Here is a 26,133-nt window from a genome sequence, read left to right on the forward strand (position 1 = left end):
AAAAAAAGGAACTGCCCTCGCTTAGCGCCTAATATAACCACCATATATGTACACTGCAAACGTGCGGACGCTGTTTTTTTGTGTAGCTTACCTCCCGCTAACTCGTACGTGCACGCGCACGGCCGTGCACCTCCGCAGCCCCAAACACAGCAAGAAGGAGAGCAGAACATGGTAAACATAAACTGGCCAGGGCTCCTCAAATGGTCGACTAAATATGCAGGTAGGTGCCTGGGCCCACCTCGGCGTGCGCACTGCGCGTGTGGATTTGTGCTTTGTGGGAGACACTCCTACACCGCCTCCGCTGCTTCCCCACTTCATCGCTTCCGTCAGCGGTGCTCCACTTCATCGCTTCCCCCACCGCTAACCCACTCCACCGCTAACCCACTCCACTGCTTCCCCACTCCACTGCTTCCCCCCCCCGCAGACGGCACCATCGACACGAACAAACGGCTAAGCAAGGAAGACATCGAGTTCCTGCAGGGGGCGATCAAGGATGCCCTTAGCCAAGTGGAGGATCCATACGAAGCGATAAACGAAGCAGTACGTAACTTTGAAAATGCCGATGAAGGAATTATTTTGGCTTCCGCCAAAATTGTGGAAAGGCTAGTAGATGAATACCCGGAGGTCTCTCGTAATCTACACAAGATAAACGCAATAGACCCTTTATTAAAATTGCTGAACCTAACAAATACTCACATCTTAGAATCTGTGTTGCAAATATTTTCGCTAGCTCTCTCAAATAATCCAGAGTTACAAGAATGTGTTTTCAAAAAAAACGGGCTAAAGACTTTATTGCTAAAACTACAAGAATCTCAAAAGACAGTGATAGATAAAAAACTGATAACAGCCATCTCTGCTCTGATTAGACACCATGATGAGGCAGAAAATAAATTTATTGACTATGGTGGGGTTGGTTTTTTAGTGTATGGGATGCAAACAAATATTTACCAGTATCAGGAGAAGTCGGCTCTGCTGTTGAAGCATCTAGTACATCAAAATAAAATAACTTTTGAAATTTTTTTAAAAAACGAAATAATGAAGGGATTAATATGTCTTTCTAAGAACATGAATATAGACGAAACAGGGATACAATATGGGGAGACGACAGCCGAACTGTTTTTGGCTCTGATGCAGAACCACCGGCATAAGCTGGCCAAGTCGGGTTACCTCCATAACATGAAACTTTTGATAGAGGACCGCTTGGCCTACTTGCGCGTTGTGCAGGACAGCGCGTCTTACGATGTCTCCCAGGAGATCGAGTTGTTCACGGACTGTTTGAAGTTGACCAGGTAGTGCCGGCCGGGCCAACTGATCAGCCTGCCCCCCCGAACGGAGTCATGTGATTGTGCGCGTGTGTCTGTTTGTCCGTTTGTCCGTTTGTCCGTTTGTCCGTTTGTCCGTTTGTCTGCTTGTCCGTTTGTCCGTTTGTCCGTTTGTCCGTTTGTCCGTTTGTCCGTTTGTCCGTTTGTCCGTTTGTCCGTTTGTCCGTTTGTCTCTTTCTCTGTGTGTGCACAGATTGGCAGCTTCCCCCTCCCTCCGCTGATCCACCTGTGCATGCACCTTTTTTTTTTCTTTCTTTCCCCCTTTGCAGCTGGCCAGGAGCGAAGCAGCCAGAGCAGAAAAGCAACGATCATTTTAGCTTATCCAATTGGTAGGAATAGCGATCCTGCGAAATGGTAGATGAAAGAACGGGTTAACCCTCCGGGATAGGTTGCCCTTATTGACCTTCTTTATTCGCTTCCCCTGTCGAGTCTGCCACACGATGTGCCGATGGTCCTTGCGAAGAATACCCAAGTAAGCAATTTTTCAATTTTAAGTAAATTTAGCCAAAAGGGGAAAACTTATGAATGAACCGAACTAGCCAATTTGATTTATTGCAGCCCGCTGCTGGCCCGCTGCTGGCCCATTGCCGATGACCCTTTACTCCCCTTTTGGTGCTGTGCTAACTACCCCTCGGTGCTGTGCTAACAACCATTGGTGCTGTGCTAACTCCCCTTTGACTTATTTCGAACCCCCCTTTGTTTTTAATTAACACGTACGTAAGTGCGGCTAAACAAAAAAGACTTCGCCCCGGTGAAGCAAACAAAAAAGGCTTCGCTCCGGTGAAGAAAACAGAAAAGACTTCGCTCCGGTGAAGCAAACAAAAAAGACTTCGCTCCGGTGAAGCAAACAGAAAAGACTTCGCCGCGGTGAAGCAAACAAAAAAGACTTCGCTCCGGTGAAGCAAACAAAAAATATTTCGCCGCGGTGAAGCAAACAAAAAAGGCTTCGCTCCGGTGAAGCAAACAAAAAGGACTTCATCACTAGTGGCGCCGCTTCACCACGAGTAGCGCCGCTTCACCCTGGGCGGTCACCAGCCCACGTAGCGGTCGCCGGGCTGGCGTGTGTATCGGTCGGCCACGCGGAGGCGAATGGCACGCCGGTTGAAGTAGAGAGGGTAGCTGAGCGTCATGCGGCCCAGGTAGCTCTTGCGAAAGTCCGTGACGAGGCGCATGGAGGCCTGGTTCAAGTCGTTGTGGAAGCGATCCCGCGCCAAGCGCTGAATGAAATGGTACGCGGAGAATTTACCCTCAAAGTCAACACAGTCAGTGAAACTAATTTGATATCTCTTGATAATTCTAGCCATGTCCACATAGTCATTGTCGTAAAGATAAGCACGGTGGATATTCTGTAGGAGAGTCTCCGCCACGTTGTATATGTCATACATTTTTGGAGTTATGTGATTGCACAGAGCAAGGAGGTAAATATTGTTCTCCACGTGCATGTAACTGTTGTAGTTTCGAATATGAGCGACGTTATCACCCCCCCCAGGGATGTCATCACTTGGATGGCGATTATAGATTCTATCCAGGATGGCATTCTTGCTGGTGAGTACTCTCTCTCTGAGGGTATACAAATTGGGAGCAAGAATTCCAGGCGTATCTATCAGTTCGTATTTTTTGGAAGAATACATTTCTATGTTGGTGGTGAGACCTGGGTAATCATACGATTTGGTTTTTTTCACCTCGAGCAAACGGTTAATAAGAGCGGACTTTCCAACGTTAGGTAACCCGATAAAAATACACTTTACTTTGTAGTTGTAGAGACCTTTTTTTCTTTTCCGTTCAATCACATGATGACATAATCGATTAATTAATTTTTTAAAACAATAATTTCTTTCTTCCCATTTTTCGCATCCACAAAAATGACAGCACTTTTTTTGAGTTGATTCTGCATGCCCTCTTTGTTTTCCAATTTTTTATTGAAATTTTTATCGTACCAAAAGAGCTTCCTCCTGTAGTAGCTCCCCCATTCTTCATTCCCTTTAATGGAAGACCGATCACAATTCGTGTAGACAATTATCTTCGGTTTATTTGTCCTAAAATTAAAAAGGTCTAATGCGTGTAAATCGTCGAACACGAAAGGGATGATTCCATTTCTCACTTCTACTATCACATCACTAATTTTGATGTAATCTGCCATTTTGGTAATTATTTTTTTCATAAATTTGGGAAACCAGTGTACTTTAACTCTCCCGTAGAGTAAGTCTTCATGTAGGTTATTTTTTATTATGTTTTCCTTTTTGTATGAGAGGAATGCATTAACGTTGTGTTTGAAGAGTTCTATAGCGGATACGTTGCTTCTTGTGAACAGTTTTTGTTCGCCTTCTCCTTCCTCGGTTAGGCTCCCCGACATGGGATTGTGGTCCTCTTCGTTTACTGCCTTCTTCTGGCAGTTTTGCCGCTCCTGCTGCTGCTGACCCTCCTGCTGCGGCCACTCCTCCAACGTGTGGGATGACCCAAATGGTGCGTCCCTCTTCGTGCTCAACAGCACCTTCGCGTTGGCAAAGATATGGTCACTAAACGTGGAACAATTCTTCGCCTCGGCGCAGCTCCCTCGGGCGAAGCCGGTTTGCGGCCTGAAGAACTGCACGGATTCGAGGGGGGCGCTTGCCTCGCCGGGCTTCCCCATTTGGAAGTGCCCCCCGGAGGTATTCCCCATTTGGAAGTCCCCCTCGGTGGGCTTTCCCATTTTGGAGTCCCCCTCGGTGGGCTTTCCCATTTTGGAGTCCCCCTCGGTGGGCTTCCCCATTGTGGAGTCCCCCTCTGTGGTGCCCCCCTCTGTAGAGCCCCCCTCTGTAGAGCCCCCCTCTGTTCTGTAGAGCCCCCCTCTGTTGTGCCCCCCTCTGTTGTGCCCCCCTCTGTTGTGCCCCCCTCTGTAGAGCCCCCCGCTGCCACCCCGCGCAGGCCCCTCAAAATAGCGGACTGCTCCTTCAGCCGATTGATCATATAGCTGTACCGAGTGAATAAAAAGTTATTTATATTCTCCTTCATAAGGAACGTTATCTTCAGATTTTCGTGCACCTGGCCGCTCACCTCCTCGTCCTCCTTCTCCTCCTTCAGCAATTTCTCGTATTCGCTTTTGTAACTCCGTTCAAGTACCTTCCTTATTTCTCCCCTATACGTGTTGGCATTCTCCCTCATTATTTTAAGCTTCTCCGCTTCTAATTTGGTGTAGTCTTCCTCTGCCCGTTTGTTAAAATACTCATCAAAGGTTGGCGCGTGTTGTTCTTCTGGATTTGTCTCCTTTTTGTTTTTTACTCCATTTTGATGCAGGTGATCACGGTGGTAATTACTTGTGGTGCTTAAAAATAGGAGCTTCCTCATGTCTCGTTTGTGTGCACCTTGAATGGTCGTGGGTGCGCGCGGCATTACTACGTAAGGTTGCGTTACTTGGGACCGCGTTACGTGGATCCCCCGTGTGCCCTGCGTCATACATGCCAGCAGGAGCAGAAACGTGAAGACCATTTTCCCCTCGCACCCTGCTGCGTCGCACCGGTGTGGGAGTGCACATCAGGAGCGCAAAGTAGGGAGCTCCGGTCCGGGCAAGTCCTACCTCATCCCTACTCCTCCCACTTAGAGGCAGACGAGTTAAACAAACAAAAAAAAAAATCCTCCTATACTCACTCGCATCATATGAGGTACCCTACCAATGTAAGTAGCTGCCGTATCACCACCGCGTTGTTACCAGGGGGGGATGCATACCTAGGCATACGTGCTAAACGCAGCCTGCACATGTTTCACCTACGTTAGCTGCACAAATGGACCTCTTTCCCGTGTCACGATAGATGAGCAGTGGGCGATTAGGAGAGATCGCCTCGAATGGGAAAGAAGGTTCCTTTCCTCAGGCAGTGCTCTCGGCATTCTTTATTCAAACTCGCGTTGGAGTGGACCATATAGGAGTGATCAAACGGGACGAGCAAGCTTCACCTAGTTATACGACATTTTTGCGCCACGTTTAGGGAGTGAAAAATCTGCTTGGCGAATCGCCCTCACGAGTGTTTCCCCCTCTGAGGGTCAATACTCGGATTGCTCACCCTCTAAATATGATATTTGTCCCAGCCCAGCAGCGCATTATTTTATCTTTGCGTAATTTTGTTTCTTTTCACCATTCGGTTGATTGCTCCACGTCAACATGTGCGAACTGGCCGCACGAGCATCCACATTATGCATGCACATGATTGTGTTTTTTTTTTTTTTTTTTTTTTTATTTATTTTTTATTTTTTTTTTTCCTGTTGGAGCGCCACTTGGGGAGAGTCAATCATGCAACTCATTAGGGGTGAGCCTCATTCTAGGCCATTTGGAGTAGGGTGCAAATAGGAGAGGTACACCCCAGCGCGAAGAACATGAGAGGAGTAGTGAGCCGTTTGCGCTGCCTCCATTTGACAGAGCACTCCTTGGCCATCCAAAATGGTGTTCACTCAATGAGGGGGGGTGGGGTTTATTCTGTAATTTGTTTTTTTTTTTTCACCACTATGGTGTTTCAAAATCGAGTGGACGATGACATAGAGAGGAGGAACCCCGGCATACACTTACTTTTACTTGTAGCACTTAATTATAAATACCCAAATGGGCAACCGAATTGGAGCGAAGAGAAGGCAAATGAGGGGCACCGCAATTTCCAGCTTTTCCAGCTTTTCCAGTTTTTCCAACTTTTCAAGCTTTTTCAGTTCATTTAATTGGCCCACTTCTTATCCGTCGTTACAGCTTTTTTTTTCTCGCCAGTGCGCCGCGTGAATTGGTCCATCTCTGGGAATACTGCTTACAGCCAGTTGGGCGATTTTTCCGTTCGGCCCCTCTTCGCGAAGTTTTATCAAACTCGTTTGGGACAAAGGAAAGAAAGCGTTTTCGTCTCCTTCGTCTTCGTCTTCTTTTTCTGTCCACCAGTTTGTTCACCTCCAGTCAGAGGAGTGCAATCCATTTGTGTGTGCGTTACTTTACTGTTTCGCTTCAAACGGATTGTCGCGGCGTTAGCGCCTTAATACGAATGCATTTTTTTTTTTTTTTGCAAATAAAGACACTATATGCAATGTGACAATTCCTTCGTTACTATCTTTACACCGTTTGTTCGCCTGGCCCGTTGGTCCCTATCGCCACGATTGTTATTACGCGTCACTGTGTGTTTCTTTTTGTATGTTCCATTTTGTGTATTCCATTTTGTGTATTCCATTTTGTATGTTCCATTTCGTGTGTTCCATTTTGTGTGTTTTATTTTTCGCCGTCACTTCCCCCATTTGCACGTCGCCAATTTTTGCGCAAAAAAAAAAAAAAAAAAAAAAAAAAATAATTTCCTGCCCGCTTCACGCCAGGGGGGAACAAAATATACTCGCGCAAATTTTGCAGAGTGAAATTTTTTTTTTTTTTTTTCCAAAAATATACTCTTCGGGAATGCACACAGATGAACATGCGTGTACAGACCAACGCGCATTGGTTACGGCGCGTGAAAATTTTCACACAAAAGGTTAATTTTCAGCGCGCGTTACAAGAGAACGAAGCGGCAACGCGAGTAGGAGAGGCGTACTGATCAAACCTGTTGACATTTTAGAGGGGTCTCCTTTTTTTTGCAACCCGTTCGTAATTTTTTCCTTTTCTGTGGGAGCTGCATCGTAGACTTAACTTCGCCTTTGCGCAGATTTGTTCACTGCGCGTCGCGCGTGTGAAACGAGGAAAGGCGGGTTAAGCAGCCGATCGTAGCGGCTGATCGTAGCGGCTGAGGGATGCGATTGAACCACGCAGCTGAATAACGCAGCTGAACGGCGCACCCAACTATTCAGCTCAACTGGGCAGCCCTAGCTTGCGAAGGCCGAGCCAGCTCGCCAAGCCCCTCCACAGCCCCGATCAGCCCCCAAATGGAGAACAAAAATTTTGCCCAAAATATATTCTATAAAGGGTTCAACGAAAGGAGAGTGAATTACCTAAGCGTTAATGCAAACACAGACTTGGAAAACGCACACAGTTTGAATATCTCCTCTGGAGTGACTCCGATAAAAAACGCCAACGAAGAAAACAGCATGCTAAAAATGAATGCTCAGAAAGTAAGTGTATCGAGACAGGAGGGAAACACGAAGATTAATCAAAACGAATTCGTTGGTAATATTCAAAGCCACGTAAACCTTAACAGCATGCACTCCAACGCGGGTTATGCGAACGGGGGGCTCTTATATGTGGACAACAAAATGGGCGGAGGGAACGTGAACAGTCACATATATAGCAGCTTGGGGACGGCCCCCTCAGGTCTGGCAACCGCCGATGGGAGTGCACACAAAAATATTTTCAGTCAAGGGATCTACCCTGATATGAAAAGCTTTGATAGAGTAGACCCCAACCGGCTTGACGCGAACAGGCTGAATATGAACACGTTTAGCAACAGCAGGAACGTGCCCATGAAAAGCGGCGAATACATTTTTTCCGGGGCACAACAGCACTTGGGGTATATGGAGGCCAAGGAGGGGGGCAAGGGGGGTCCTCCGGCTGGGGGAGGCCGCGTGGGGAGTAACCCCATTGCGGGGGGGAACGTTGGAGGGGCGCACATAGGAAGTGGGAACGTTGCAGGGACGAACGTTGCAGGGACGAACGTAGGAGGGGCGCACATGGGAGGGACGCACATAGGAGGGACGAACGTTTTCGGGGCGCACATTTTAGGGGCGCGCGGGAAGGAGAGCCAACTGGGTGCGTACCGAATGAACCCGGTGAGTGGTGGACCCATGCCAGCGTCGGGGAAGAGCGCAGCGCCGTATGAGGGCGGCCACTCCCAAGGCAGTCGAGTGGACAGTATGATGAAAGACGGCCTCTTTGGCAGCATGTACCGCACGATTCAGGGCGTCACCATGAACGCGAACGCAAACGCAAACGCAAACGTGAGTGCTAGCACAAACGCCATCATGAATGCTAGCACAAACGCCATCATGAATGCTAGCACAAACAACAACATGAATGCTAGCAGCGCAGCGCTGGGAAATGCGCAAAGCAGCTTATCCAACTTCATTAATGGCGGAATGAACAGAAACAAACCCCCCCCAAGTGACACAGCCATGAACCAAGTACCCTTTCAGACAGCGGAAAATCTAAGCAACACCAAAAACACAAATTTGAAAATATTTGACAATCACAGAAATAAATCGAAAGACATAGATGCGTCGAATATGTCGACAAACCTGAGTCAGTTGAGTCAACTGAGACAGAACATCTCCTTCAGTAATTTTTCAAACACGGTGAGTAGCCATCACCACAGGGTGAATAACAACAATAACCAAAACTTCAACCACATGAGTAACTTGGGTAACACTATGAATAAGATGGACACGTTTAACGTGCCATCTACACAGGGGTCGAACAGTATGCATAAGGGGACCCCATTGAACAGCACGCTTATGAGTGGTGCGCTTAATAGCAACGGTATGGGCATTCCAGGAATGAACCTCTCTAGCGGGGGCAACCATCACGGAGAAGGCAACCTTCATAGCTATGGAAAGCACAGCATGACTAACCCGTTAAGTGGGAATGCCCTCGGAATGGACGGGGGAGGGGGAGGAACCCACTTCGCCGCGATGGGCCACGACGTTGCAGTGGCGCATGCGGGCAATCAGGGCAGTCTGGGAAGCCATAGAAATATGGGCAGCATGGAAAGTCATGGAAATATGGGCAGCATGGCAAATGCCCACCTGGCGGGCATCCCAATGGCTGAGGGGCACATAAAGGGTAGGGGAAACCTAATCAATTACGGATATCTGCACAACAAGGGGAAGGTGGGTGACCTGATTGGTATGGGAGCAGATGGCACCAAGGGAGGGATGCTTAAAGACGCGAACTGTAATTATAGCGGCATGAATTTACTTAGTGGAGTCCCCCGTGCGAGCGGACTTCATTATGTAAGCACTATGGGTGGGCAGAATACCTACCCTGGGGGGCCACTCAATTTGAAAAGCAATTCGGAGAAGGCAGACATGCAGAGAGAAGCATCCGTGTTGAAGGGGGGAGTGCCGGACGGGAGTAGCTCACTCACCCGCACCGCCAATCAGTGTACCGCCAACCAGTGTACCGTGAGCCAAAGCGCCCCAAACAACAACGTCATCAGTACGGATAACTACGCTAACCTTCTGAAGCATCTATGCACTCCTATCAAGAATAGACTCGCCAGCAACACCACAGATAGGCTGAACAGTGTCAACATTGGTGAGTACTCCAATCAGGAGGGGAAATTCCCAGGGGGAAATGCCAAGGAGAGTAACACTTCGGGTGTGCATGAGAGTACAGCGGCGGATATGTTCGTGGGTAGTGGGGTCTTCAAGGGGAGTGCAGACGAGGGGAAGGCGCAGGAAAACGCGAATCTTGGCAGCATCTCGGGTGGAGTCGATTTTAGTGGAGACGGAGACGTTGTGCGTAAGGATCCGCTGGACAGCATCACCAGTAGCGCTAACGCCAGCGGTAATGTCAGCGGTATCCCTAGCGGTAATATCGGGGGGGGAGCGCCCAGCTGGGGTCACGTGTACGACTTGAAGAAGATTAATCGGTTCGCCGAGAAGAAGCGCAGGGACGAGGAGGCGGCGGAGGCAGCGGAGGCGGGATGCACGAACAGTGGTGGGAACGGCCAGGATCGCCAAGATCGCCAAGACAGTCAGGACCGCCGGGACCGCCAGTATCACACCCACGGTGAGAAGCAGGACTCCCACGAGTGCATCGACCGACGCGACGAAGGGAAGAACAAACACACCAGGAGCAGCAAAACGAAAACGAAGGTCTTCTTCTACATCAACCCCAAGTACATCATCGAACCATTGAAAAGAAAAATATATCAAAATATGTCACTTTATATCGAAAATTTAATAAGTGACGTGCAAGAAAGTGAGAATAAAAACCGAGGAGAGATATTGGCTGACCTGCACAACACTCCCTGGTTCTGCATGGTATTCGACTTCGATGGGATTAGCAAACTACTTAATGTGTTTAATAAATATTTGATTTACTCGGACTCGTTAATTATCCCCGATGTGCTGATCGGGAAGAAATTGGACGCGGGAAACACCTCCAGCGTGGTCGCTGCCCAGCCGAGTGGGGAAAACCATCAGAATGCAGAAAATCAACCGAGTGGGGAAAACCAACAGAGTGGAGAAAACCAACAGAGCGGAGAAAACCAACCGAGTGGACAAAACCAACCGAGTGGACAAAACCAACCGAGTGGAGACCCCAATTATGATCACACACAGCAGGGGCAAAGACAGTTTCATCACTACTTCAAAAAAAGCGACAAGCTAGATTTCATTAACAAAAAAATAAGTGAATATGAACAGAGCATAATCGAGAGTGCAGAAAAACTGTCATATCTGAAGGAGCTATGTACATCCATAAAAGGGCAAGTGGATAGAAAGAAAAAAACTTCTTCTCCTTATGGAGACTGCCAAATTGAGATTGTTTGCATACAAAAGCAAAGAACTACAAACCATTATCGATATAGAAAAAAATTGTGGATTGGCCACTGAGGAACATCAACAGATTAACCTAACGAACGAATACTATGATATGTTCAAAAAGATCAATGATGGTTTAAATTTTTTAAAAAAATACTCCAACGTGATAATTTCAACACAGACTATGCACGATGAAATTACTCACGATGAGGAGAATAATCACTTTTGTCAGTCTTCTGTTTCTACTGATGATTTAAGCTGCGAAAATAATTTTAATGGAGATGAGGAGGAAGAGGAGGGGGAAGAAGAAGGGGAAGGGGACGACGATGAATACGAGGAGGATGAGGAAGGAGTACATCAGGATGGCCACCAACATGGGGGAGAAGGAAACTACCAACGGAATGACCACACCGGTGGGTATGCACATGATCACATCAGTAATATGCACATGTCCCCGGGGAAACGAAAGAAAAGAAGAAAAAAAGAAACGCCCACGAGGACCTCCTGCAGAGGAAGAATCCACTCCACGACGAGTTCGACGATAAAGCCGACAAGGACGTGAGCAAGAAGCGGAAGACTGTGAACCAGATTAAAAACCTGCAGTGGGAGAAGGAGGACAACGAGGAGTGGGTCGACGAATTTTTGGAGGACTTCTAACAGGGGGGCCGTCCGCGCGCAACGTGTACTATATATGTGCCTATGTTTGTGTAATTTTTTTTTTTCCCTTCCCCCTTGGACGACTAAGCTCTGCCGAAAGGGGGAACCCACACGCGCCCCGACCCCCCTGCGGCAGCGTTTCCAGCACGCACCGCGCGTCAGACGTTTCGCACGTATTTATGAATATTTCTGCCATCTTATTAAGCATAGTAGATTTGCCGAAGCGACGCAGGTAGTGTCTACATTGCGATCTGCTGCCACCTCTCCTTTTTTTTTGCGCTTCATAGCGAGGGCAAAGCGGTTGGCTTAGCGTTTACGCGGCAGCCCATTCGTGGCACACTCCAAAAAGGAGCAACTTTTTTTTTTTTTTTTTGTACCATTAATATGTGTTTTTAAGCGGCGTTCATTTGCGTGCCCCGGGGGGTACTGGCAGAGAAAAAGAAGAAAAAAAAAAAACACTTACGTACGTACGTGCAAGCTTACACATTGCAACCTTACATAGTACAGTCTTACACAGCACAGTCCTGCATACCCCGCTACAGCTTGAAGAGCATGCCGCGGGAGTTCTTACCCATGCTGTTGCTGTACTGCGCCTTTATGTTGTTGAACTCGTCTATGCAGGACATGGAGAGGAGGACAGGGTAGGTGTTAATTTTGTTGATGTGGTTCTTCCAGTCTTCGTTATCGTTCCACTTGAGGCCGTAATGGCCGTGCAGGAGCAAGCTGTACTTGCAGCCTTTCACGATGGAAGAGAGGGCCACGTTTGTGTTTTGGAAGTTGGCCTTGGACACGTCCAGGGGGGTGCGCGCGGCGTCGCCATTTGGGGGGGTATCACCATTTGGGGGGGCGTCACCATTCGGGGCAGCATCACCACTCGGGGCAGCATCACCACTCGGGGCAGCATCACCATTCGGGGCAGCATCACCACTCGGGGCAGCATCGCCACTCGGGGCAGCATCACCATTCGGGGCAGCATCACCATTTGGAGGGCCCTGGTTGCCGCTCGCTTGTGAAGACACTCCCACAGGGGTAACCCCTTCGAGGGAGGCCGCTTCCCCCCCCTGCAGCTTCACCCGTTTGGTGTGCCTCTCCTCATCTGCCTGCGACCCAAGGGAGCGCTTGTCCTTAGCCCCGTTGCTCTTTATAAAAATGAACTTCCCATCGTGAGTCGAAAATAAAGAAGTCAAAATGAAGAAGATGTCCTGATCACTCTGCTCGATTTGAATATCCCACCCTAAGATGTACAGGAAGGCCTCCCTATAGCTCTTAATTTGGTTTGCATAAAAAATTTTTACCACTTCTATCTTAGACTTTAAGTATAAGTTTTCATTCCGTAGGGTTACCAACTCGATTTCGTCTACAGAGGAGAGGTTATCCATATGGTTGTAGAGCGCGTTGAGGGTGTTATGTGCATCGTTGTCCTCTCCCTTATGCTGCTGCTTCTTCACCTCGGGGGGTGTTCCTCCCTGGTTGGAAGAACTCCCTGCAGAGCCACTTATTTTGCTGTCAAATTGGGCTTTCCTAACGGCCTCCCTTAAATCGTTCACCACTGTTTCGTACTTTTCCTTATCGTCATTCCATTCATTCTTTACATGCACCAAGTCTCCTTCTAACGTAACAATTCTGTGTTTATAATTATGTATCTCTTCCTTGAGAATTAGAATTTCCTTCTGGTAGAGTTGTAACTCATCCGAGGCGGTCTCTGCGCATTTTTGCTTCAGACACGCTTGCTCAAACTCGCTTTGGTACTTCTTCACTCGTTCGCCTAGCTCTTCTATGAGTTTCTCCTTCTGCTCGTTGTCCGATCGTAGGAAGTCATACTTGGCTTTGTACTCCGTGAGGGGGGGTTCCAAAATGGAGTTCTTCTCCTCCTCCTGAGTTGCAGTATCCTCTTTGCAGGGCGCACTACAGGGGTCCCCCCGGGTAGGAGCCTCCCTCCTCATGCAGTCCCGTTTAGCAAACTCGTACATTTTCTCGAGCTGCCTATTTTTATTGATGACAATTTTAATTTCTAACTTTTTATCTTCGAGAGTTTGCTTCACCATTTCCATGTCAGCAGCTAACTTCCTGTAGCGGAGTTCCAAATCCGTTTTTGTGGAATTCACGTGGGTGTATTTTTGATGAATCTGTTGCATGGATTTCTTTAAGCTTTCTACATCTATGGCATTTTTATCGATATACAATTTTGCAAAGTTTATCCACTCGCTAAGCTGTTCATTTAACTTCTCCTTTTCGAGCTGCTCATTTATGAGACTTTTTCTAAGTTCCGAGATATTTTCCATTTTTTCTTTATCTCTATTTTTGAATATTTCTAACTCTTTAATTTTTCTTTCTAAAATTTCTATTTTATTTTCTAAAAGGGGAATTTGTTTACATTTTTGTTTGTACTGGGAACAAAGCATGATCATACTTCTATACTGTTGTCTTTCTTTGGCTGTAATTTCCTCCGTTTTTTTTACCCCCTCAAGAAGTTCTTTCAGCTTTTTAATCTGCATTTTGTATTCTACTGCTTGGTCGATACTATTTTCTGCTATATCTGTCATTCCTTTTTGTTCCTTTAGATATGATTTATATTGTTCTATTTTATTTCTTAGCTTCTCCATATTTATTTCTTTTTCTTGGATTGTATTCTTCAATTTTTCGTTTTCATTTTTGGATATTGACAAGTCGTTCTGACATTCCTTCACTTTTTCTTCCATCTCTACGTACCTTTTTTTGCTTTCACTTTTTATTTGAGTCATTTTTTCCTCCAGCATGAGGGTAAAGCTTTTTAATTTTTTGTAGCTCTTTTCTACAGCTAGCCGTTTGGCATACTCGTTCTTTAGCTGCTCTCCCACAGCAGGGGTCGTCGTCGTTCCTTCTGCTCCCCTGGGAATACTCCCTCTTTTAAGAGCGTCATTCTCCTCCTTCAGCTTTTTACACTCACTTTTGAAGATGGCAGCTAGTTTCCTTAGCTTGAAAATTTCTTCCTCCTTAGACCTCACCTCGTCCTTAGACCTCACCTCATCCTTATGCCTCGCCTCATCCTTAGTCTTCACATCGTCCTTTTCGCCTGCCCCGCTCATCGTGCTGGACAGGCAGTGCTAGAGTAGTCACCAGGCGGGCAAACAGGGCAGCGAAGGGGCATCGAAGTTGAAGCGAAGTGGAATCGAGGTAGCATCGAGGTAGTGTCGAAGTGGCGTCGAAGTTGTAGCGAAGGGGCATCGACGTGGCATCGACGTGACAATCGCGCAGCAACGAAATAGCCTTGCGCTAGCCACACACACGCACACCGCGGCCGTCACCCCCGATGGGTGAAAACTAAGTTTCCAAAAAGGGGAGCGGGGGAGCGGGGGAGAAGGGGCCTCGTGGCGAGCATTCTCTCGCTTCCTCGAACAGCACCCCCGAGTCCACTTACACGCTCAGATGGTAGGACATGCGGCGTACTCTTTCATCATTTTTAAGGTGAAAAAAAAAAAAAAAAAAAAAGGGGATACTCCCAGAAGCGAGAAGTAAGGCAAACATGAAAAAGGAGAAAGAAGCAACTACTTGCGTAGATAAATGTGCAAACAGGTCAGACACAAATCTGCTTGCGGTATGTCGGTAGGACACGTTGGAAAAATGGGGTGGGTCCTTCGGAGGCGCGCGTCAAATCGTACGGGCTTTCTTTTTTTTTTATATCAGCATATATTCGGGGGGTGAAAAAAGAAAAAAAAAAGAAAAAAAACGTGATCATTGTGTTGTTCTTCTTCGCGCATCCCCCATTTGCCGCTTCGCTTCCTCCCTTCGCTTCCGCCCTTCTCAGTTTCCTTCCCCTGTCACGCTAAAGCGATACCAAAGCGATGCCAAAGCGATGTGCAAAGCGGATGCTACGCAGCGAATGCGACGCAGCGGAGGCGCGGGGGGGATTCTCCCCAAAAAAAAATGTAGAAATTATTACCTTTATCCTTACGTGCTTGCTTGTAAGTCCTTCCAAGTCCCCAACATTGCGAAACGCAAATTAGCTAAGCTTTAACACCCCATAGGGGGAAGGAATAACGATGGAGAGGCCTAATTTTTTTTTTTTTTTTTTTTTTTTTCCGCGGGATTTTTCACCCCGGTTAAATTGCCAAATGGGACACCTCAAAAATAGTTACGACGATTTGTTAGTCCACCAAAAAATGGGTAGCGGTTGGAGTAGCCGCAATTCGAAATGGAAAAGGAGTCATGTGGTACTCGAGAGGAAGGGCGTAGGATAAACAACTTCGTCATGTTAAAAAAGGTGCCATTCGCATAAACACAAAATGGATTAAAACGAGGCAAGGACAATAAAGCGGAAAAAAATGATATCCTTCCCAGCAGCTTCGACTCGTTGGGTTGTATCCATCGAAAGTTACGAGGAGTAGACCTCCTTATATACACCTGATTCACCCGAATAGGAAAAAAAAAAGAAAATAAGTTGGCGTGAATTTATCATAGGGAAAGGACACCAATGTGAGTATATATGTCCCCCTTCTTCACGGACTGTTGATCAAAATAGCTTTTCACGGAGGGGAGGGGGTATCACCTGTCCTATACGGATACGTTTGACCAGCGAGACAGCGAAAGGGGGACCTCACGTGTAGGGGTTACCAGGTGTGCAGGCCTCCCCCCCCCCGCTTGAAGCACCACACTTTTGGAAAGCATCCCAACGAATGACGCACAGTGTGCTGACCCATGTTGCGCACTCACCCATAAGCACACATATGCCCCGGCAGGGGGGTCCGTCCAAAGTTGCACACAAAAAAAAGGTGTACATATACTGATAAACAGGCACTTAAAAAAAAAAAATAAAAATAAAGGAAAATAAAATAAAGGAAAATAAAATAAAAGAAAAGAAAAGAAAAAGCACCCCCACATCGCAAGCGCAGCTCGCAAAGAGCAGTATAAAAAACAAAGGCAAAATGAAATGTCCCTTTCATGCCTCGTCAAAATCGCAGCTTCGTGGATGTCGTATTAATCCACTTTGTATTCCCCGTTGTAAAGTTTGACCAACGAAGACATGCATGAAAAGGGCATGTACTTCGTGGCAGCTTTGTGTTGGCTTCGCATTGACTTCGCTTTGACTTCGCTTTGACTTCACTTCGGCCGCACCCACCAATCCCTTCGCTTCACTGATGTAAAAGAAAACCCAGACAAACCTCTAACTCTCCCATCCAGCACGCAGCAAATGCGACGTAGCGGAGCGGCAAAGAAGGTCCTGTTTTGTTAACTTCACCTAAGCTGGAGTTCAGTTGTATTTCCAGCGCATGTAGGAGAGTGTAGACAGCTCTGCACGTGCCTACTTCTACATGCCTTTTGGGGGAGATAAAACTCCAACCATTTCGTGTCTTTACAAAAGTAGGGAAAACGACAGCATAGTTTCGCCTACGCCGCTTGTTTCCTTGTTTTGTTTTTTTTTTTTTTTTCTTCTTTTTTTTACGTTCCTTCCGATTTTTTGTCATTACTACTTTGCCGTTACCGCTCTGTCGTTACCACTTGGTCGTTACCGCTCTGTCGTTACCACTTATCGCGTTTCCGCTTAACAACATTTAAGCGAGGCAAGACTACCTACACTTTACACCTGTGAGTGGTTCGGTGTGACCCTTCATTCGGCTCGTTTGTCCTTTCCGTACGGCTCGCTCCCATCAGTGTTTGTCTAGCGCGATCACTGTCCCTCCCACGCAAACCAGCAGCAGGGGCAGGAGCAGCGGCAGGGGCAGCGGCAGGGGCAGCGGCAGTAGCGACAGCAGCGACAGCAGCGGCAGCACCACTACTGCGCACGCGTGGCCACTCCCCCTTCAGGCTAATGCACAAGCGGAAGGCGAGCGCCCCCGTCTTAGGGGACTGGCCCTGTGACTCAAAGCGCAGATGTGAAAGAGGCATCGAGGGAAATGTCTCCTCTTGCAGAAAAGCCAAATCGGAAGAACATAAAATAGTGGATGATGCTTTATTAAAATATAAAGGCGGGGCGACAGGACTCTTCAGGGGGTTGAAATTTGCGGCGATAAAGGAGTTGGCAACTCGGCTGGAGATCGCCCCGGTTGGGGACGACCCGGTTGAAGACGACCCGGTTGATGATAACCCGGTTGGGGACGACCCACTTGATGATAACCCCGTTGAGGATAACCCCGTTGAGGATAACCCGGTTGATGATAACCCACTTGAAGGGGATAATCTTTATGGCGGCACTTCGAAGGGGAACCCACAGAGCAGTGCACACAGATTCTCCCCCCCAGCGGAGAGACTCACAAATACAAATGCGGAACTCTCCCTTTTAGAGAAGGTTGGACATGACGCTAGTAACAGGATGTATGGAAAGGTAAAAACGAGAGAGGAAAGTAAAGAGGAACTACCATTGGGGGAACACCATTTTGAGCAGATGAAGAAAGATGTAAGTGGCCCCCTATTCGATGGGATGTCCCACGAAAGAGACGAACAGGTTGACGGAAAACATGTGGGTATAGCACATTTTAAAATTACAAATAGATTCATCACGAAGGAAAATGAGAACCAAATAAAGAGCTCACCATCCGACATCGAGTCTATGTCAGAGGGGGGCAATAATGGTGTTGGATTACCTCTATGTGGAGATAAATGGGTTCTAACAAAGCCCAGGGAGAGAAGTGATAATCCCATGGTTGCATCTACCCTGTGTACAGATGCAGCTTCGACAATTTTTGGGTCGAGTCTAATTTACAACCAGTCACTGCAGATGGGGAATGGATATGCAAAGCAAATGGAGGGATGCAGAGCGACGGAGTGCCCCTCGTCAGATCTGCCACACTGGGACCCACCCAAAAATGAAGATGAGGGTGATGGGGGTGATGGCAACGATGGAGGCGATGGAGGCGATGGAGGCGATGGAGGCGATGGAGGCGATGGCGACGATGGAGGCGATAGAGACGATGGCGACGAAGATGATGAAAAAACCTTCCGCGACGGCAAAATGGCCGCGTCCACCAATGGGGGAAAATCCTTCGAGGAGGACAAACCTGAGTTGATGAGAGACCCAAGCGGTTACCCCCCCCTGATGTCTACCCTAAGCGACGAGTTGCTGTGCTGCACGTCCAATGGTAGCGATGAAACGAGCAAGCGTAGTGGCACCCATGAATGCATAACACTGCCAAAGGGAAAAGAAAGAGGAAGTACCCCTTGCAGAAGCAGCCAGGTAGACATGAACCATCATGGGGACATCCAACCTGATGAGGAAAAAATATTTTGTGAAACCCTAACCAGTGAAGAGACCTCCTCCAAACGTATTTACCATTTTAGGAGAAGCAAAAATAATATACATATATACACACCAGGGGGAGGAGCCTACTTAACCATCGAGGATAACGGAGAGGAAGAGACCCCCGAGTCAATAACGAGTGAACGATCAAATAAAACACAACACTGTGGAAGTAGCCAAATGAAAGTTAAAGAGGAAATTAATCCTGGGGAAAAACAGAGGGACATCCATTTCGTGAATACCCCAAGTGGCTCCTTCCTTCGAAATACTGGAGAGAAGAATAACCACACGTTTAATCCAACAGGTGTTAGAAACCGAGAAGTGATATGCAAATTGGAATGTGCACAGATGAATGGCAAAGCCTGTTTTGTAGATGGACCAAGAGACACAACTCCCCATGAGGTGAGAAAAAAATATGCATACGCAGAGGGTCTGCACCCACGAAGACGAAGCGCACCGGGTAGGACACGCAAAAGAAAACTTACGCCAATGTCGAAGAAAAAGGTAAAGGCGGAAAAAAAAAAAAAATTCCCGGGAGAATTTACAAAGTTATTGTACGGGGGAAGGAGTGCTGGAGGGCGGAATGGTTTGTCCAAAAGGGCTTCCAAGAAATAAATTACCATAATGGGGGTGACCGTGTGGCCATGGCGAAGACGGAGATGAGCAGAGAGATGCACAGAGAGGTGAGCGCGGAGACTAAAACGGAGCCAAACGCGCAGACGAACACAAACAGGAAGACTGAAATGGGTAGTGGAAGCTTCCAGGTGAGCCACCCCTACGGAGTGGAGCACACACCCCGGAGCAGTCACAACCACGGGAATGAAAGCTCACTTGTGAAAAAGAGTAGACAGTTTTCCGTGTCTGTGTATGGACCTGAAAACGCGAGACTGTTCGCCCTGTTCGAACTAATCAAATACAACTCCGTTCCGGATGCCTTGAGGGATGAAGCCAATCTGTGCATCTGCACCATTAAGAAAAATTTGATGGTGCAGGGGGGGTCCTCGAACAAATTTCGCAGCGGTCACTTCCTGCCTCTTATGTTTGCCGATTGGGACGATGCCTACTCACCTGCCTTGCTTAGAAAAATACAGGGAGAATTGGTGCGCAATTGGGGCCAGTTCACCGACGGGGGGTGCAGCGACGTGCACAGGGGTAGCAGCGACGTACATAGGGGTAGCAGCGACGTACACAGGGGTAGCAGCGACATATACAGAGGTAGCAGCGACATATACAGAGGTAGCAGCGATATATACAGAGGTAGCAGCGACATATATAGAGGTAGCAGCGACGTACAGGGCTGCAGTGGCAGCAAGGAGGAGCCCCCGCGAGCTGCGCCCCACTTTGAAGGATACAGTTTTCCTCGCAAAGGGAACCACGCGGGGGGGTTCGATCACGTGGTTAGATGCGGCGGAGACTTCACTAGCCTAGGGGAAAACCCACCTAACTGTGCGCCAAACCAGGGAAGTGACCACCCTAGCCTGGTAAATAATCACCCTAACCTGGTAAGTAACCACCCTAACCTGGTAAGTAACCACCCCAACTTGACAAGTAACCACCCCAACTTGCCAAGTAACCATCCAAACCGCGTGAACAACTGCACCGGTCAGGCGGACAATCCCTCCTCACACAACAAGAATAACCTAGTCCACAGCATCGACGCGTATAACCTGCACTCGAGGCACATGGCCCACACGTTCGCGGCGAACAAACCCTCGATGGTAAACCTGCGCAAGGATTTCAACACCAGAGAGCATGTCTACCGGCCCCACGGAGAAGAAATCCTTAAGCTACAAAATGGTTACTCATTCGGGCAGTTGGACGAATACACAAATGGGGGTAACTCAAATGGGAGTAACTCAAATGGGGGTAACACAAATGGGGGTAACACAAATGGGGGTAACACAAATGGGGGTAACTCAAATGGGGGTAACAGAAACTGGGGCCTGCGCGTCAACCATCCTGGATACCATTACAATTACGCGCGGGGTGAAGACAAGGTGAACAACATGGCTACCTGTGCGTCTCTCCACAGCTACCAAAATGGGTACGTAAATAGCCATGAGGATGTGAGAGGCCCTCCGGACAACCTGACCGCTGACTTGACGATCTTTGGAAACTATTTTCACCCCGATGGGAATGTGGTTAATTGCAAAATGGATAAGAGTGCCCCCACCTTTGGGCCAAAGATGTCGAATGGGGGTGGCAACGTGTTTGATCAGTTCGGTGTGGGAGCTGCACATTTGAGGGGTTGAGAAAATTCTCTACATGTATGCGCAGCTAGCCAAAAGGAAAAAAAAAAAAATTTACATACTGTGTGCATATGTGCGCACTTGTCTGTGCATGGTTACGGAAAAAGCCATGACGGAACTGCTCACCCTTCTTCTTAAAATGACCTCTACAACTGCTCATTGTATTCGCAGTAGTTGCACTCGGCGCGCATGTATCGGCATGCCTGCGTAGCAACAGCCTTGAATGAAGTATCTCCCTCCATCACACAAAAAAAAAAAAAAAAAGACTCCCCTGGGGATTCAACTGCGTGATGAGATTTTCCCCGCCGGGGTTTGATACCCGTTTGTTTTTCTGCAAAAGCGTGGCTCGGGAGTAGCTTGGGCTCGTGAAAATGGAACTCCGAGATGGGGAAGTAGCAGGGGGGTAGCGGCGCCGCATGCCAAGGGAGTCACCCTTCCACACCGCTAACACACGCTAACATATAGCTAACATATAGCTAACATATAGCTAACATATAGCTAACATACAGCTAACACATCGCTAACACACCGCCAACAAACCGCCAACAAACCGCCAACAAACCGCCAACAAACCGCCAACAAACCGCCAACAAACCGCCAACAAACCGCTAACACACCGCTGCGCCCCTCAGAAGAGGCCGTAACTCACCTTGGCGATATACACCTCCAAGTGCTCGCTGTCCCTCTCCCTGCTCTTCAAACGATCGGAGAGCACCGTCCCGTACGTCTGCGTCTCTTCATACCTTTGGGGGGAAACCTTAGCATGTTGCATGTTGTTCAGTGCGGAGAAAACGTTATCGTTGAAGTGCTCTATGTGTTTGAGGATGGTGTTGAAATTTTTTGAGCCATAAGTTGTTCTGAATGTGTGCAGCGTGTTTTTGTCCTGTTTTATTTTGTCCGCCCCATCGTCTACACTGAGATTACTCGTAATCGTGTTCACATCCTGTATGTTATTGTATGGATTCCTAGGGATCGTATGCACAGGCAAGCAGGTGTAACTGTAAAAATCTGCACTTATGTTGTTCACTGCTTGGATCAGATTTACACAGTAGGATTTCATGTCATTAATAAACTTGGCATACTGCAAGGTATTGCGAGCTGCGAAGTTTTCCTTCATGGATACGTTGGTGATGTAGAGGATGTTGGCTAGCTTGTTGGCGATGTTGTTGATGCTCACTTCCATTTGTTCGCCGGCCTCCTCCTCCAGGGCGCCCTCCCCCAGCTCGTACATCTTGCGGTTTGGAGGAAAGCGGTTTGGAGGAGGCGATTTGGAGGAGGCGGTTTGTAGGAGGCGATTTGGAGGAACGCGGTTTGGAGGAACGCGGTTTGGAGGAAAGCGGTTTGGAGGAGGCGGTTTGGAAATTCTTCCAAACGTGGTCACGCCCTGCCGCCCAGAATGGCTTGCAAAAGGTGAATTCACGCGGGGGGGCCTTTTACCAAGAAAGGGTTCCCCTGAACGATGAGCACAAATTGGGAAAAAAAAAAAAAAAAAAAAAAAAAAAAATATATATATGTATATATATTTATATCAAAAAATAAGCAACACATCGAAAAGGCAATTAAAAAGGGCCAGCTGGCGGACTACCTCCCAAAGCGAATGCAGTAAACGAAGGCACTGCGCAAGTCGCTCATCTGCAGAAACTGGTGAACGGAAAAGTTTTCATTCTGTATTATCTCCCCAAAGAGGTGCAAAAAAACCAAGTTGTTTTTAAAATTTGATATATGCACAACGGGGAGGGAAAACGTATACACTGGGGGAATGCCGCGCCTGGAAAGGAACTTCGTTGCCTTGATGGGCCTTCTTCCGATGTGTAAAAAGTCATTCCTCTTTAAGTAACGAATATATACTTGGAATTTTTCCCTTTTTTTTTCCTCCTCTTTTTAATGAATAGGTATGTGCCCTTCTGATTGACCATACTCTTCACATTGCTGCGTTTGATTCTGGAGACCTGTGCTGATATAGCATCGAGGATATACACATTTGCGTTTTTTTCTCGTAGCTGCGGGGGGGAGGAAGAAGGGGGAGGGGGCTCCTCCTCCGAGTCCTTCTGTTTTTTCTCCCCACTGCTTACTATGCGAAAGAAGATCCTATTAACGAAGAGTTTGTTTCTTCCATCTAGATCTATGATTCGTACTTCCTCATTAAGTGAAGAAATTCCCCCCTGGGGTGATAATAGGTTAGACGGCTCATCGTTATGTCCACTTTGTGCTTCTCCCCTCCCATCGCAGAGGGATGATATGACCGTCTGTTCATTCATCGCTGACGTTTCCCCTGTGGTGCTGCACACATAAGATCGAACAAACTGGTCGAGCGAGTTGTAAACACGATCTACATTAGCATAAGTCAAACTCAACCCTGTGTACTTCTTCACCATTTCATGGAGAATTTGCATACGGACAAATGTGGAGGGTAAAATTAAAAATTCCAAAAATTAAAAATTTTTAAAAAAAAATGTTGTTCATATAAAGCTTTGTTAATTGATATGAGTCTATCCATTTGATCCTTCCGCGTTCCAAAAAAGGAGCTGTACAATTTACTTTGCATGATCTGATATTCTTTAATGAACGGATTTTCACTCAGCTGTGTGTCTGTACTTCCCTCGTTGTGGTTGTAGTAGTACTTCCTGTGTATGTATATGTCGAAGACGTTTATGTAGAACTGCAGGTGGCTCTCCAAGTTGGTCGTTTGGGCCATGATGTTGCTGAGCTTGCGGTCCAGCGCGGGGTACTCGTACACGCGGATGCTTTGCAGCTCGCCTCTCGGAGCGGGGCTAGCAGGGATGGCGGCATTAGCGGGGCTAGCAGGGGTGGCGGCATTAGCGGGGCTAGCAGTGTTAGCAGTGTTAACAGGGATAGCAGTGTTAACAGGGATAGCAGGGATAGCAGTTTTGGCTTCCGTGTCTGTGTTGACTGCCGTACCCGTGTTGGCTGCCGCACCCCTGTTGACTGCCGTCCCCCTGTTGGATGCCGCCCCCCCGAACAAGGAGGACATGCTCGGAATGACAACGTGCCTGATGAAGTTTCTCGAGGCGGACAGGCTCTGGTTGGACGTGTCGAAGCGCCACGACTTGTTCACAATTTGCATGTACAGGTACAGGTTAATTTTGCTTAGCTTGATAAATGGTCTGTATATTAGGCAGTCCTTAAACGCGGTGAGGAACTTGATTCCTCTCAGATTTTTGATGAAGGCTCCCCTGAGGAACTGAAACAGCACCGTTTCGTTGTTGTCGTTGCGGTGGTGCCCTACAAACACGAGGGACTTCACGAGCGTGCAGGCGCGCGCAGTGGCCATCGGATCGGTTACCGACGTGTTCGGCGGCGTGTTCAGCGGCGTGTTCAGCGATGTGTTCAGCGACATGTTCGGCGACTTGTTCGGCGACGTGCTGGTTGGCCCCTCACTCCTGAGCAGCACCTCCGAAATGGGCTTCCTATTAGCCAATCTTATGTAGTGATCCACATCGGTCAGGTAATCCCTGTAGCTATACTTCGGCGTGCTCCCCCCGTCTGTGTACATGAAGTTAAGGTCACCCCCCTGCGCTCTGCGCAAGCGTCTTCCCCTCCTGGCCTCTCTGTCCAGCTGCCTGGTCAGCTGCACGTACACGTCTCTCCTCCATTCTCTGGCCAGAAGTAGAAAGTTGTTCCCCCGTTTGCTGCGCGGTTGATTTTTTGGGGCAGTTTCTTCCTGTTCGTCCGTCCCCCCTTTCCTCCTGAGTACCTTGGTGCGGAACCTCAGCTTATGCCTCCTGCAGATATTTTTCACGAAGTTCTTCTCCTTGGTGCAATCCTCCCTCGTCGCGTGGTTACAATACACAACGGTTACGTTGCTCAAAACGGAGGCAAAGAACTGAATGCCACTATCTCCCTCACTGCAGCGGACCAGCTCGTTTATATCATCATGCGAGTAGGAGTACACACTATTTAATGTCTGCAACAGGGATGCGTAACTCTGAGAGCGTCTGTACCGTAGGGTCACTAAAATTTTGTATAAAACAAAAAGGAAGGAGTATAAGAGGGAGAGGGAATCCACCCCCGCGCTGACGCTGAAAATTTAAATTTTTTTTTTAAAAATGAATACATGTGTTTATTTTTCAACGTGCACAGCCAGTAGGCCTCCACAATTTGGACCATTTCGCCATTCAAGGATAGTTCTTTTTCCGCCGAGCTCTTCGCCAAAGGGTTACCCCCATTGAGGACAACCTCCAACAGGTTGCTGCCGCTGCTTCCGCTACTTCCACTGCTGATGCCTATGTTTAGCTCATCCAACTGCTTCATTGCTTCTTCACTCTGCTCATTTATTACGGCACATATGTTTTTTAGGAGTGCCTTCCTGGAAGCTCCCCCTTTTTTTTTACACCTCACATTTCCGTTTAGCGCGGGTCTTTTTCTCTGTCCCAGTTTTGCTTCTCCATTTGGGCCCCCTTCATGGTAGAGCAGAACGTCGCTAATTTGCGCTTCCGTGTCGAGGTGGGCCCTGCTCATCCAACATCGGTGTGTAGAAGGTCGATCGAATAGCTTCTCGCAAATACGACGGGCAGGGTGCGGGTGCCCATGATTGCATCTCTTCTCGTAACTACGGTGGCGTCTCTGCTTGTACCCATGGTTTCCTCCCCCCTCCGAGCACCCCAAAGGGGGACTCACAAAATGAAATCCCTTCTGAGGCGCACTCCTCCCACGTACGCATTCTGCAAACTGGTCGTGCAAGAGGCCATACAAAACTCCCCAGGAGTATAAAAAAATGGGTAGATACATTTATTACCGTTTGGGATTCATTTTCTTCGACTTCATTTGTGAATGGATGTACAACATCGGTGTGAGGCCCTCTATCAGCGTGTTTCACTTTTTTTTTTTTTTCCCCTGCACAGTTTAACGCGTCGAGAGAAGGGAATAACTCATGGTGGTAATTCCACAGAGGTGAGAAAAAAAATATCGCGCCTACCTGTTCGCAAAATTGACTTGTTTGGCACCGACTCTTTCTGCCTGGGTAACGCTGCCTCGTTTCTTTCGACTTCTGTTTACTCAGCGTTGTTTGTTCGCCTGGTTTGGTCTCTCTTTTTGTGGTAACCCCTACTTGGGCGCTTCTCCTAGGGGTGTCCCCTTACCCACAATTTTTAGCCCATGCCAAGGGAAGAACTCCCCTGGTGCAAGTTTTCCTCCAATTTGTTCACCCATTTTGGTGCACACAGGGAGGGGCAGACCCACGGAGCGCAGTTATAATACTTGTTTGAAGAATAGCGTGAAAAAGAGGCAAACCTTGCGCGGGGAAGAGGCCCCCAGTTGTCAACCATGCAGAAAA

At 47.9% G+C, this 26,133-nt stretch overlaps 7 protein-coding genes across 7 annotated transcripts; 3 read left to right on the forward strand and 4 right to left on the reverse strand.

Annotated features, from left to right (window-relative positions):
• Nucleotides 1–134: 134 nt before the first annotated feature.
• On the forward strand, nucleotides 135–1,639 carry PCYB_031810 (hypothetical protein; the record flags this gene model as incomplete). The annotated part of the gene is made up of 3 exons (XM_004220851.1): nucleotides 135–220; nucleotides 425–987; nucleotides 1,592–1,639. Exons 1-3 carry the CDS (start codon nucleotides 169–171, stop codon nucleotides 1,637–1,639), a joined length of 663 nt encoding a protein of 220 aa, XP_004220899.1. The 5' UTR covers nucleotides 135–168.
• A 385-nt stretch (nucleotides 1,640–2,024) lies between these two features.
• Nucleotides 2,025–4,463, reverse strand: PCYB_031820 (hypothetical GTP binding protein 2; the record flags this gene model as incomplete). Its single annotated transcript, XM_004220852.1, has 4 exons — nucleotides 2,025–2,092; nucleotides 2,419–2,707; nucleotides 3,133–3,898; nucleotides 4,279–4,463. The coding sequence occupies 2 exons, from the start codon at nucleotides 4,461–4,463 to the stop codon at nucleotides 3,133–3,135; spliced, it is 951 nt and encodes a 316-aa protein (XP_004220900.1). The 3' UTR covers nucleotides 2,025–2,092; nucleotides 2,419–2,707.
• Nucleotides 4,464–7,169: 2,706 nt separating this feature from the next.
• Nucleotides 7,170–11,381, forward strand: PCYB_031830 (asparagine-rich protein; the record flags this gene model as incomplete). Its single annotated transcript, XM_004220853.1, has 3 exons — nucleotides 7,170–10,673; nucleotides 10,711–11,076; nucleotides 11,235–11,381. 3 exons carry the CDS (start codon nucleotides 7,170–7,172, stop codon nucleotides 11,379–11,381), a joined length of 4,017 nt encoding a protein of 1,338 aa, XP_004220901.1.
• A 403-nt stretch (nucleotides 11,382–11,784) lies between these two features.
• Nucleotides 11,785–14,446, reverse strand: PCYB_031840 (hypothetical protein; the record flags this gene model as incomplete). The annotated part of the gene is made up of 2 exons (XM_004220854.1): nucleotides 11,785–11,807; nucleotides 11,953–14,446. 2 exons carry the CDS (start codon nucleotides 14,444–14,446, stop codon nucleotides 11,785–11,787), a joined length of 2,517 nt encoding a protein of 838 aa, XP_004220902.1.
• Nucleotides 14,447–17,166: 2,720 nt separating this feature from the next.
• PCYB_031850 (hypothetical protein) lies at nucleotides 17,167–20,843 on the forward strand (the record flags this gene model as incomplete). Its single annotated transcript, XM_004220855.1, has 2 exons — nucleotides 17,167–18,993; nucleotides 19,158–20,843. 2 exons carry the CDS (start codon nucleotides 17,167–17,169, stop codon nucleotides 20,841–20,843), a joined length of 3,513 nt encoding a protein of 1,170 aa, XP_004220903.1.
• Nucleotides 20,844–21,468: 625 nt separating this feature from the next.
• On the reverse strand, nucleotides 21,469–22,071 carry PCYB_031860 (hypothetical protein; the record flags this gene model as incomplete). Its single annotated transcript, XM_004220856.1, has 1 exon — nucleotides 21,469–22,071. One exon carries the CDS (start codon nucleotides 22,069–22,071, stop codon nucleotides 21,469–21,471), a length of 603 nt encoding a protein of 200 aa, XP_004220904.1.
• A 598-nt stretch (nucleotides 22,072–22,669) lies between these two features.
• PCYB_031870 (hypothetical protein) lies at nucleotides 22,670–25,112 on the reverse strand (the record flags this gene model as incomplete). Its single annotated transcript, XM_004220857.1, has 4 exons — nucleotides 22,670–22,840; nucleotides 22,913–23,215; nucleotides 23,257–24,880; nucleotides 24,916–25,112. The coding sequence occupies 2 exons, from the start codon at nucleotides 25,110–25,112 to the stop codon at nucleotides 23,257–23,259; spliced, it is 1,821 nt and encodes a 606-aa protein (XP_004220905.1). The 3' UTR covers nucleotides 22,670–22,840; nucleotides 22,913–23,215.
• Between the last annotated feature and the right edge of the window lie 1,021 nt (nucleotides 25,113–26,133).

This window comes from Plasmodium cynomolgi, chromosome 3, assembly GCF_000321355.1.
Source record: "Plasmodium cynomolgi strain B DNA, chromosome 3, whole genome shotgun sequence".
Classification (NCBI taxonomy): domain Eukaryota; phylum Apicomplexa; class Aconoidasida; order Haemosporida; family Plasmodiidae; genus Plasmodium; species Plasmodium cynomolgi.